Here is a 13,389-nt window from a genome sequence, read left to right as displayed (position 1 = left end):
ATCAAACGAAAGCAGACTGTGCTGAATGACCTGCACCTCTAATCAGAACATTCATTTTCCTTCGGTTTAAGCCTGGTTTACACGTCTGCGTCCAGTGATCGGCGTGACCCACAGCATATGCAATGCGCGTAGCTGTGCATTCATACTTCTGCGCGCTGTTTCTTTTGCTCTGCAATAACACTTCTGAAACACTAGTTGGCAGTGAGGTGTTTATGTTTCTCTGTGTCGAGTTTCTTCGCTGGTGTTTTGTTTTTTCTGAACGCTTTCTTAAAGTACACGTGGCTCAAACTCGCTCCTTTTAAAGCAGGAACCGGCGGACGTGCAACAAATTTAACCACGAGGTAAACACAGGGCCGGAGCAAGCTGAACTGCAGCTCTAGGCAAAGGACGATCACGCCGCCCTCAACCCAAGAGTGAAAACGAAAGTGACTGGTTAGCAAAGTGAAGAACAGGGGCAGGGGGGCAGTTTGTCACGGATGAAAGTGAAGACCGGGGGGTTTGTCCCAGATAAAAGTGAGGAGGGGGTGGGGGGGTCGTGGACGCCGCCCTCTATTTTCTGCCACCCTAGGCGGCCACCTAGGTCGCCTTTATGGACGCGCCAGCCCTGCGTAAACACAAAACAAAACTTTCAGGAGACTCCAGACTTGTAAACTCTCGCGCGGCTTTCGGTCCCGCCCACACTCGTCAGCGAAACCAAGCCAAACAATCACAGAGCTTACACTATGCGTCGTTGCGACATGTATTTACATTTTTTTGAGAGGTGCCAGTCAGCGACAGCCACGGCGAGGGCTATGCGTCCATGTGTAGGCCGTGCCTGCGCTTGACACAGAAGTATAAATGAGCCTTTAGTCCCTTATTTATCAGGGGTCGCCACAGCGGAATGAACCGCCAACTTATCCAGCATATGTTTTACACAGCGAATTCCCTTCCAGTTGCAACCCAGTACTGGAAAACACCCATACATAGTCATTCACACACACTCATACCAGAGCTGCTAACTTTTGGTTTTAGTTTGGAGTAAGAGTTTATGCCCCGCCCCTATGCCCCCAAGCCATGCCCCACACCAAGCCACGCCCCCATTTATTTCTAAATATATAAAAATTATAAATATATTATTTTAATAAATGCTTTTTTATTAGATATATTTATAATTTATTATTTCCCAGAGATAGGTTGGCGGCTGGACGGGCATCCGCTGCGTAAAACGTGCTATAAACGTGCTATATACGTGGATAAGTTGGTGGTTCATTCCACTGTGGCGACTCTGGAATAATAAAGGGACTAAGCCGAAAAGAAATGAATTATAAATAAGAGTATTATGGGCAGCACTGTGGTGCAGTGGGTAGCACAATCGCCTCAAGGTTGCTGGTTCGAGTCCTGGCTGGATCAGTTGGCATTTCTGTGTTGAGTTTGCATGTTCTCCCGTGTTGGCGTGGGTTTCCTCGGGGTACTCCGGTTTCCACTAAACACATGCGCTATAGGGGAATTGATGAACTAATTTGGCCTTAGTGTATGAGTCTGAATGCAAGAGTGTATGGGTGTTTCCCAGTGTTGTGTCGTGGCTGTAAGGGCATCAGCTGTGTAAAACATCTGCTGGATAAGTTGGCGGTTCATTCCGCTGTGGCGACCCCTGATAAATAAAGTGACTGAGCCAAAAAGAAAATGAATGAATGAATTTACATAAACAGATCTGAAGTCCTGATAGGCAGAGAAAAAAAGGTCAGGGTTTGATAAAGTGGGATTAAACCCAAAACAATGGCCTGAATGTTGAGTCAGGAACGTGTGTTGGAGCGAGGGTCTGTTTAAGCACATGACCATTTAAGAGGCTTTCCGGAAACTTCTGTACCAAGCAGAGCTTATGTCAGAGGGCTGCACACTTTAACACACATTACTTCATCACACATCCCAAAACAATGTCTGGAGGAGGCGTGGCTAACATATTTCACCCAATCAGAGTCATCAGGGAAATGCAGATGCTCATAGCTTGATTGAAGACGTTCTTCAGCAGACATTATCTTCAGCAGCTCAAACACTGTAATGGCTAATGGACAGACGGCTGCTCAGGGCTGCTGTTTATGCAAATGAGGGAGAGATGGTCACTAGTGGGCGGGGCTTTCCCCCTCTGATGACACGTACAAAGGGAGAATGTCAATCAAAGTGTTTCTGCAGACTGCTGAATACTTCATGCCGACTTAATGAGGGTGTAAAGATCCACCTGTAAACAACAGTTTTCTCTGATAAACTTTGAGAGCTGCAGACGGACGGGGGGGGTTTTGAACGCCTCTCGTCAACCACAGCGTCTGGAAAACCTTCCACAAAGCAGAATATAAATATGCTGCAGCAAACCCCAGCAACCTACACAAACCACTCATAAAACACACATGCAAACACAGACGCATATGGACATGAGGAGAGTGGCTTCCGGAGGAGCGCACATGTTGCTGCGTTCTGCACCGTACCACATCTATGAGTGTGTGAGTGTGTGTGCGTGCCTTGCATTACTTTACTGTGGGGACCAAATGGCACTATATTTGCTGGTAAATTTATATTTTGACCTCATGGGGACTATTTTTGACCCCCATGAGGATAAATGGCTCATAAATCATGACTTATATTGAAAATGAGTGGGGACTCAAACCAGTGACCTTCTTGCTGTGAGGCCTCAGTGCTAACCACTAAGCCACCCTATTATTATTATTATTATTATTATTATTATTATTATTATTATTATTAATACTATTATTATTATTACTATTATTACTATCAATATTATAACTGCAATTATTGTTATTATTATTATTATTATTATTATTATTACTTCAGCCATTATTATTATTATTATTATTATTATTATTACTAATATTATTATTATTATTATTACTATTTTTATTATTGTGATTATTATTACTATTACTGTTATTATTATTATTATTATTATTATTATTATTATTATTGTTATTATTACTATTATTACTATCAATATTATAACTGCAATTATTATTATTATTATTATTACTGTTATTATTATTATTATTATTATTATTATTATTAATAATATTTCTATTATTATTATTATTATTATTATTATTATTATTAACAATATTTCTATTATTATTATTATTATTATTATTACTATTTTTATTATTGTGATTATTATTACTATGGCTATTATTATTATTACTGTTATTATTATTATTATTATTATTATTATTATTATTATTATTATTAATATTATTATTATTATTACTATGGCTATTGTTATTATTACTATTTTTATTATTGTGATTATTATTACTATGGCTATTATTATTATTACTGTTATTATTATTATTATTATTATTGTTATTGCTACTACTATTATTATTATTACTATTATTATTGTTATTATTATTATTAATATTATTATTATTATTATTATTACTAATATTATTATTATTATTATTATTATTATTATTATTATTATTACTACTACTACTATTATTATTACCATTAATAATAATAATAATAATAATAATAATAATAATAATTCTTCTTATTATTATTATTATTATAATAATTATTATTATTTCAAGTAATTGTCTTGTTTTATGATATAATATGTCAAAATTAAATGAGATTTTTTCTTTAAACAAGCCAAGTAATCTACCAATGGGATAAGCAAAATAATCATATGTCAAACGCCTATTGGCAGATTATTTTGCTAATTTTAAGGAAAAACTCACTTCATTTTGACTCATTATTCCTTAACACAAGACAATATGTCTTGCTTGTCTAGAAAATGCTTCTTGATTAAATAATTTGCATATATTTGGACTAGAAACAAAACAAAAAATCTAAGTAAGAAACAGAGTGTAAATGAAATGAACAGAGGATCCAGCAGCACTGTCCTCCACTGTGGTAAAAATACGAGAGAAGAAAAGAGTGGAAAACATCTGGTGGCCTCATCTGTGTGTCACGCTGAGGTCATGAATCACGCCGAACACATTTCCTGTGCAACGCGTCCAGAAACCGACAGCTAAAACAGACCTGAACCCAAACTTCAGCACAAACTCTGCAGGATTATCAGCTCAAACCTGCAATTAAAACTCATTATTTAACTTATTATTACTGAGAGAATGCTTTTTAATATATTAATGGGCATCTATTATGCAAAATTCACTTTTATAAGGGGTTTAAACACAGTTGTGTGTCAGCAGTGTGTGAATACAACCAGCCTCTAATGGTAAACATGACTTAATTGTATTGTTTATAATCAGATTTAATAAAAACAGTCTGCAGAAACACTTTGATTGACATTCTCCTTTTGTACATGTCATCAGAGAAGGAAAGCTCCGCCCACTAGTGCCCATATATCCCTCATTAGCATAAACAGAGTGAGAAGCAGCCGGCTGCTGTTGCAGTTTTGAATCTGCCACTATGCTGACACACAGGCATGTATAGCTGCGCCCTCAGCACAATCTCATTTAAATTTAAAGAGACAGTCTCCAAAATGTGAATAAAAGTCTAAAGGGGGCAGTTTCAAAGAGACATTAAACCTCAAATACACACTCTAGGGTCATCAGAGACTTATTTAACATCTTAATTACTGGGTACTTACATCACAAAAATAAGTAGAATGCACTTATATTATTACATATTATATTGAACAACACTTCCGGTGCTCTTGAGATGGGATACGGGTAAGGTTAGGGAGGTTATGGGTAGGTTTTAAAGCTAAGGCTGGGTTTAAGTGTAAACAAATATAATTACATGCAGATGATATTTAAAATAGAAGTCTAGTTTTTAAAAATTATGTACATAGTAAGTGAATTGTAGCAAATAATTAATTTAAATCCAAGCACATAGAATTTAAGGTCACTTAATATAAAGTGACACTCATGTTTTTGCTTTGACAGCTCTACAGAGAGCAAAATCCTCGTCTCCCCTTATTTTTCCTGGCTGTACCTCTCAGCACAGGAACTCAATAACTGGCAACAGGAAGTCAATGATCTCTTTACGGTTTCCTAGTGAGGTCAAAGAGGCACAGTTGACCTCTGACCTGTGAGTGTGTTTGTGTGTGTGTGTCTGAAAGCAATGACACAGCATTTAAACTAACCGAAGGAGAGACGGGTCTGCAGCACACGCGAACACAAACACCGGTAAAGTAAATATACTTCTGGCCTGAATCTCCATCTGGCCGTTTCTGAGTGCCAGCTTTGGGGTAAGACCCAAAATATGCACTCCAGGTTAACACAGATATTTCCTGTCTAAACTAGCGCTCCAACTTTAGAAAGAGGAAAGAGGCATGAAAAGAGTACAAGAATGTATTTAGAGGAATGATTTATACGGCGGTGTTTTTTCTTCTTCTGCATTTTGCGAAACGTTATAGGATTACAGGATTGATGCAGTACGCATCTCAGCCTATATTTTTGTGAAATATAAAATAAGTTGATCCGGATACGTTTTGTTGCACATTTCAGATGACATATCCACTAGAGGGCGCTGTCTACATTAGGCTTGGGCGGTATCTAAATTTTGATACCGTCAAACCTCCTCCCTATTTTACCTCGGTATACAGTATTACCGTGCATAATAAAAATTTTTTTGCATAAGGCTCAGACAGCGTCACCAAACTGTTGGCTTGTGCCTAAACCATTCAGAAACTGAATACTGTATATGCGACCTTAAGTTCACCGTCACCTGTTTGTTCAACCCAGGCTTATTCTGAAAACGTAGTCCCGTGGACGTTTCTGGAGACCGTGAGGAGGTGCTCCCGGGAGGTATGTAATTTTACAGTTTTTGTTTTCGCAAATCCGCCAGAGGCCGATGTTGCGCTTTTTCGCATCTTGAACGTCTCTCGCGGGAGCGAACGCTGTTCTCGCGTGATCCCGCCAGAGGCTGCTGACAAACGACCTTCTGTCTGTCTGAATGACAGAATGATTGACCTTGCGACCGGCTAATCAGCTGACCCACCCTCCATCTTCCCTAAACCCAATCAACGACGATTTACAAAAATCGTCCAGAAAAAGAAAAGCCCTCGTCTGATTTTTACCATGTTTTCGGATTTTGACCACATTCTCACCCCGTTATGAACTTGTTCACTTTATTTTTTGGATTTTGTTTTTGTTTTCTTACCTGATTTCTGGAACCGCTCCACCCTGGACTCGAACCCGGTCTTCGTTGTCATGGTCATATCCTCTCTGCGCCTCCAGTCCGCCGAAGTACACGACGAGCTAACCGGACAAACTTGTTGCGGCGGGAAAGCTCTACACATGGAGGTGAGCGGCCAGCTGGCAAGCGCCGTAAGGAACGTATTTCGCTTTCTCCAGAAACATCCGCGGGACAACATTTTCAGAATGAGCCTGGGTTGTGTTTGTTGCACAATTTGCAAATTGTCTTGTTCGTAATACCGTACGTTCACACCGAAAGCGGCGAGAGCGTCAAAGTAGCCGGAAGTCATTCAATTTCAATGAGAGCCGGCGGCGATAAGCGGCGAGGAGCAGCGTGGCGCGTCTTCTCCGGCGTGGGCGTCGAGGAGAGTTGAAATCATGTCAACTTTATGGTAATGAGCTATGACGCGGTTCGGCGGCAACCAATCAGAATGAAGACGTCCACCGATTGATAGGAGTTCAGAGAACACAGACCTGTGAACTTTGGTTCCAACCACAGTTGTTCCCAAGGGTTTGATGATTGCGGTCGCCGGATTTACAATGTTTTCTTACAGGATCATGCATTAAATAAGTTACTGGCGAGTTACTGATGTTCATTAATGTTATATAAACTTATCTTAAAAAAGCGTGAATCTAGCACGACGTGACAGTACAAAACAGTCTAGCCGCTTCAGGATATTTCAGACATATGGACACATATTGGATAAATAAAGCAAAGCCACACCACACGTAACTTGATCTTCCATTGTTATATGAATTTGATAAGAAGTGCGCAACATTTTCACGCTAGAAACTTGTTTTATGAAGGAATGTAACTGATATGCTGCAACGGCTCCTTTAAATACGAGATCAATGTCGCGAGTTTTGACGCTCTCGCTGCCGGAGCTGAAGGCTGACAGCGTTATCGCCACGCTCTCGCCGCTTTCGGTGTGAACGTACGGTTAGAGATCTGCGCACTGTCTGTATAACACACACACACACACACAGCTGTGAGGTGACAGTGCTAACCACTGAGCCTCCTGTAACATATTTTAGATGTGAAAAATGTAGACAGCGCCCTCTAGTGGATTTGACATCTGAAACATACAACAAAATGTTCCTGGAGCTACATATTTTACATTTAGCAAAAATGCAAGCTGTTTTTTTACAGTCACTGTACTGTAAATGTTGTCAGTGTGTGCTGTAATACCACTTATCTTATTCTGCAACATGTAAGTCTTTTTCTGGTCATTACCAAAATAAATGCTTCAACTTGTTTTGTTTTACTTCCCTGAAATCCTTTAATCTCGTTCCCGGAATGTTTCTTACCTTCATTCATTCGACTTTCCGTCTCTTTCATAAAATCCCAAAAGGTGAATTGCTTAAACGCTTTCAGGGCACTTTGGCGTATGAAAACAGGCATCTTATTCATTAAGCAGCTGAAGAGCAGTTTACCAGTCTCTCAGTATGCTCAATGAACACTCACGGGGGGGAAAGCAGTATTATTGATCAGCGCAGCTCAGAGAAACATCAATCAGGAAAACACATAAACAACACTAGCAGAAGACATCAAATCTCAAACTGCCTGAAAATGAGCACAAATAAACTCCTCTGAGCACAACTGAGGAGTTAGTCTGAAGTGAAATGGCCTATATCTCTTTGAAAAGCTATGATCAGATATTGGTGGAACAGTCTGACATGAAATCGAGTCACAAAAACACAAACATTTGCAAGTTCTATAAAAGGGATAATGAATAATTTAATATCTCTCTCTGTTTCTTCTCCCTTAAAGAACAATTTTAGAGTTTACAGCTTAGTTGTAAAGCATTTTGTAGCTTAGCTTAGCATAAATACTTGATTTGGATTAGACCATTAGCATCTTGTTTAAAAAAAGCTTCAAGAATTTTCCTAAAGTTTGACTCTTCTGTTGTTACATCATGTACCAACTCCATCTATTCATTTATTTTCCTTTGGCCCAATCTCTATTTCACAGGTGGCCAAAGTGGAATGATTCGCCAACTATTCCAGCTAATGTTTTACACTGCGGATGCCCTTGTTGGGGAAACCGAAGCATCTGGAGTAAACCCATGCCAACATGAGGAGAACAGGCAAACTCAACACAGAAATGCCAACTGGCCCAGCTGGGACTTGAACCAGAGACCTCCTTGCTGTGAGGCCACAGTGCTAACCCCTGAGCCACCCTGCCGCCCATACCAAGACCAATGGAAAATTAAAAGTTGTTATTTTCAAGACAGATATGGCTAGGAACTATAGTCTCATTCTGGCTTGTTAGTCCCTACCTGGTTAGGTAAAATTTCTGAGTTAATATCATTAACATGTTGATATCTTTGCGCCTGCTGTAAAGAGTTAAATAGGACAATTATTCAAACTATTTTTTAATTTTTTAGCAAAAGGCTAATGGTCTAATCCGATTCAATGATCTATGCTAAGCTAAGCTAAAAGTGCTCCCGCCAGATCAGGATTAAAAAATGATAAAACTCAACAGTTTAACTTTAGAGGAGTTGTAAAATTAGACATTAATTCATTTTTCTTCAGCTTAGTCCATTTATTTATCAGGGGGTCATCACAGCGGAATGAACCGCCAACTTATCCATAACTCTGTTATCCAAAGCACTGTGTTAATATCATTAATACGTTTATATCTTTACGCCTGCTGTAAAGCTTTCAATAGGAAAATTATTAAATTTTTTTTTTTTTAGCAAAATGCTAATGGTCTAATCTGTTTCAATAACCTATGCTAAGCTAAGCTAAAAGTGCTCCCGCCTGATCAGATTTCATAAATGGTAAAACTGAACAGTTTACCTTTAGAGAAGTTGAAAATTAGACAATTCATTTATTTATTTTTCTTCGGCTTAGTTCCTTTATTCATCAGGGGTCACCACAGCGGAATGAACCGCCAACTTATCCACAGCTTTGCTATCCAAAGCGCTGTGTAATATAATTAATATGTTAATATCCTTGCAACCGCTGTAAAGATTTAAATAGGACAATTATTTGATTTATTATATTTTTTAGCAAAATGCTAATGGTCTAATCTGATTCAATGATCTATGCTAAGCTAAGCTAAAAAAGCATTTTCACCAGTTCAAGATTCAAAAATGATAAAACGCAACAGTAAAATCAGACTACTTATACATTAATTAATTTTCCTTTGGCTTAGGTCTTTATTCATCAGTGGTCGCCACAGTGGAATGAACCGCCAACTTATCCAGCATATGTTTTTTACAGCGGACATCCTTCTTGGCCTACACTACAGCCAGTTTATTAAATTCCATTGCATGTGTTTGGAATTTGAGAGAAACCGGAGCACCGGGAGGAAACCCATGCCAACACGGGGAGAACATGCAAACTCCACACAGAAATGCCAATTGATCCAGCTGGGACTTGAACCAAAGACCTTCTTGTTGTAAGGCAACAGCGCTACACACTAACTCTAGGGACATCAGAGCCTTATTTCACACCATGTCAAAAGGACACTATGTTATCTTTTTGGAATCGACTCCCAGCCCTACTAATTAGCATATGCATTATTTAGCAAGACTTTCCTCAGGTCTGCCTCATTAATACGCAGCTATGATAATATGAAGTGAGCTTACGGTGCAGGCTGAGCGAGATGTTGATGGTCCTCTCCTCGCTGAAGCTCTTGAGTCCTGCGATCTTGGCGCACTTCAGATGCGTTCCGGCCGGAGAGTCGCCCACGTTGATCCAGCAGATGGTTTCCTGCGTGTACAGGAAGTCCATGGCCGTGGTCTGCTTTGTGGTGATGTGGAGCGACGGGCTGCTGGAGCCGCTCAGAGACGTGATCTGGATGTTCTGGGAGTTGGCGATCAGTAAGACGGGCAGACGATCCACAGGCACTACACACACACGCACACAAACATACACAAACAAACAAATCAGTTAGAGCTCAGAACTTCTGCAATTTTAACTAAAATGGAATATTGAGTATGGGCGGGGCTTTTTTTTGCACTTCCACCTAAAAAGGAATATTGAGTAGGGAGCAGGGTTTTCTTTTTGAGCTTCTAACTGCAACGGATTATTAAGTAGGGGGCGGGCTTTCTTTTTGTGCTTTCAACTGAAATAGAATTTTGATTAAGGGGCGGGGTTTTCCTTTTGCACTTCCAACTGAAACGAAATACTAAGTAGGGGCGGGGCTTTCTTTTTGCACTTTCAACTGAAACAGAATATTAAGTAGGGGGTGGGGTTTCTTTTTGCGCTTCCAACTGAAACTAAATATTAACTAGGAGGCGGAGCTTTCTTTTTGCGATTCCAACTGAAATGGAATTTTGAGTAAGGGGCGGGGCTTTCTTTTTGCACTTCCAACTGAAACTGAATATTGAGTAGGGGGTGGGGCTTTTTGCATTTACAACTGGAACAGAATATTGAGTAGGGGGTGGGACTTTCTTTTTGCACTTCCAACTGAAACAGAATATTAAGTAGGGGGCGGGGCTTTCTTTTTTTTCTTTTTCCCTTCCAACTGAAACTGAATATAGAGTAGGGGGCGGGGCTTTCTTTTTGCACTTCCAACTGAAACTGAATATTGAGTAGGGGGTGGGGCTTTTTGCATTTACAACTGGAACAGAATATTGAGTAGGGGGTGGGACTTTCTTTTTGCACTTCCAACTGAAACAGAATATTAAGTAGGGGGCGGGGCTTTCTTTTTTCCCTTCCAACTGAAACTGAATATAGAGTAGGGGGCGGGGCTTTCTTTTTGCACTTCTTTATGAAACTAAATAATGAGTAGGGGGCGGGGCTTTCTTTTTGCGCTTTCAACTAAAACGGAATATTGAGTAGGGGCGGGGCTTTCTTTTTGCACTTCTAACTGAAACTAAATATTGACTGGGGGTGGGGTGGGGCTTTCTTTTTGCACTTTCAACAGACACAGAATATAGAATAGGAGGCGGGGCTTTCTTTTTGCGCTTTCAACTGACACAGAATATTGAGTTGGGGGCGGGGCTTTCTTTTTGCACTTTTAACTGAAACTAAATATTGACTAGGGGGTGGGGCTTTCTACTTGCACTTCAAACTGAAACTGAATAATGAGTAGGGTGCGGGGCTTTCTTTTTGCTCTCCCAACTTAAAATAAATATTCAGTAGGGGCGGGGCTTTCTTTTTGTGCTTCCAAATGAAACTGAACACTGAGTAGGGGGCGGGGCTTTCTTTTTACACTTCCAACTAAAATGGAATATTGGGTAAGAGGCGGGGCTTTCTTTTTGTGCTTCCAACTGAAACGGAATATTAAGTAGGGGGTGGGGCTTCATTCATTTGCATGAACCAGAAGTTGCAGAGACTCTTATTTCAGTATGTTGATGTACTTTGAATTGAAACTGAATATTTATTAGGGGGCGTGGCTTTCATTTCGCACTTCCAACTGAAACTTAATATTGAGTAGGGGGTGGGGCTTTCTTTTTGCACATCATTCCCAGTAGAGCTTTATGGGTAACACTTACTTGACTATCTGTTATGGCACCTTTATAACCATGATGTGACATCATGAATAGGAATGACATTGTATTCCCGCTTATGACAACAGTCATTAAGTGTCATTTACACAGTCATCTTAAAAGGCTTCTTGATTTGAGAGTTTTTAATTATTTGGACTAGAAACAAGACAAAAAAGCGGCTGGCGGTTCAGTCAGCCATGATGAATGGAGCTGCTGATGTGTGTCAGGGAAATGGAGAAGGTTTGTTTTATTGAATCTTATCTTGGCCTGTTTGTCTCACCGTTCTTGGCCTTGCAGGATCTGTTGTCTGGCTGGACGAGATAACCTTCCACACAGGAGCAGCTGTAGGAGCCGTCTGTGTTGGTGCACGTCTGACTGCAGGTGCCGTACACCGTACACTCGTCAAAATCTGAACACACGCACACATACACAAACACACAAACAAATCGATCAGTTAATGAACGAAAACTTAAATTAATTGATTCAACTTGTTAAACAAATCAAGTCTTTTCAACTAAATTAATTACAATTTTCAGTGATTATTACATAATGCACATATTTAAAACTCAATTGCATCCATCAATACATGTGTGTGTGTGTGCGTTTGTGTGTGTGTGTGTTTTGTATGCGTGCGTATGGTGTAGGCATGTGTATTTGTATGTATGCATGAATGTGTGCATATATGTATGTGTGTGCATGTGCTAGTGTATATATGTGCATGTGTGTGTGTTTGTGCATGTACATGTGTGTGTATCTGTGGGTGTGTATGTGTGTATATGGTTGTGTCTATATGTGCATGTATGTATGCATGCATGTGTACGCAATCTAGTGTGTGTGCACGTGTGTGTATACACGCATGTATGTCTGTGCGTATGTGTGTATGCATGTGTATGTGTGTGCATATGTATGCGTATACATGCATGTCTGTGTGCGTATGCAATTGTGTGTGTGTGCGTGCATGTATGTGTGTATGTAAGCATGTGTGTGTATGTGTATGCATGTTTGTGTATGTGTGTGTGTGTGTGTGTGTATGTAAGCATGAATGTGTATGTGTGTGTGTGTGCGTATGCATGCTTCTGTGTTTGTATTTAAGCATGCATGTATTTGTGTGTGTTTATGCATACATGCGTGTGTGTATGTGTGTGTCTGTGTGTGTGCTGCTGACCTTTGCAGGTCTTTCCATCTTGGCTGATCTCGTATCCGCTCTTGCAGAAGCAGACGGGTCCGCTGCGCGTCACGCCACACTCATCCTGACAGCCGGAGAGAGTACAGTTGTGCGCCAGTTCTGCAGACATCAGAGCAGAGGACACACACACACACACACACACACACAGAGGTCAGAAAACACCAACCAACACACACTGAAGAGACTAGGAAAACACACATTTTACAACAAGCATACAACCCTGCAACATTGTCTGTATCATCCATCATAACACAGAGATTGCCTGAAACACAGCTCATCTGCTTATGCAAGACACAAACTTAGCTGATGTTTATTAATAAGGGCAAAGCTGTATTATTAAATTAAATGCTGGAAGTTGGAGTCCCTTGATGAGGACGACTGTAACATAAAAAAACACTTTATTTAGGTCACAATTCACGGTATTAAAAAACTTATTACCAATAAACAATGCTACTAGCTTAATAAACTACTAATTAGCTGCTTATTATTAGGTAGTGAGGTGGTAATTAGGTTTTGGGTAGGATTGGGGATGCAGAACAAGATCATACTTTAAACTACTAATGAACACTTCCTATCTTAATAATATGCAGGTAATAAGCCAGTAGTTAAT

The 13,389-nt window shown here is 39.9% G+C and overlaps 1 protein-coding gene across 11 annotated transcripts in view; it reads right to left on the bottom strand.

The window, feature by feature from the left end:
* lrp1aa (low density lipoprotein receptor-related protein 1Aa) overlaps positions 1-13,389 on the bottom strand; it is a 222,310-nt gene that overhangs the window by 135,768 nt on the left and 73,153 nt on the right. For all 11 annotated transcript variants that reach the window (XM_087272962.1, XM_087272960.1, XM_087272961.1 and 8 more), the window contains exons 4-6: positions 12,759-12,878; positions 11,874-12,002; positions 9,746-10,006 (exon numbers count right to left, since the gene is read on the bottom strand). In XM_087272962.1, the coding sequence (XP_087129088.1) occupies positions 9,746-10,006; positions 11,874-12,002; positions 12,759-12,878 (510 nt within the window). The remainder of the gene's footprint in view (positions 1-9,745; positions 10,007-11,873; positions 12,003-12,758; positions 12,879-13,389) is intronic.

The sequence above is a fragment of the Danio rerio genome, chromosome 11 (genome assembly GCF_052040795.2).
Source record: "Danio rerio strain M-AB ecotype USA chromosome 11, GRCz13ab, whole genome shotgun sequence".
In the NCBI taxonomy this organism is placed as follows: domain Eukaryota; kingdom Metazoa; phylum Chordata; class Actinopteri; order Cypriniformes; family Danionidae; genus Danio; species Danio rerio.
Note: the sequence above shows the minus strand (reverse complement) of the source record. Positions and strands in the feature narration are given on the sequence as shown.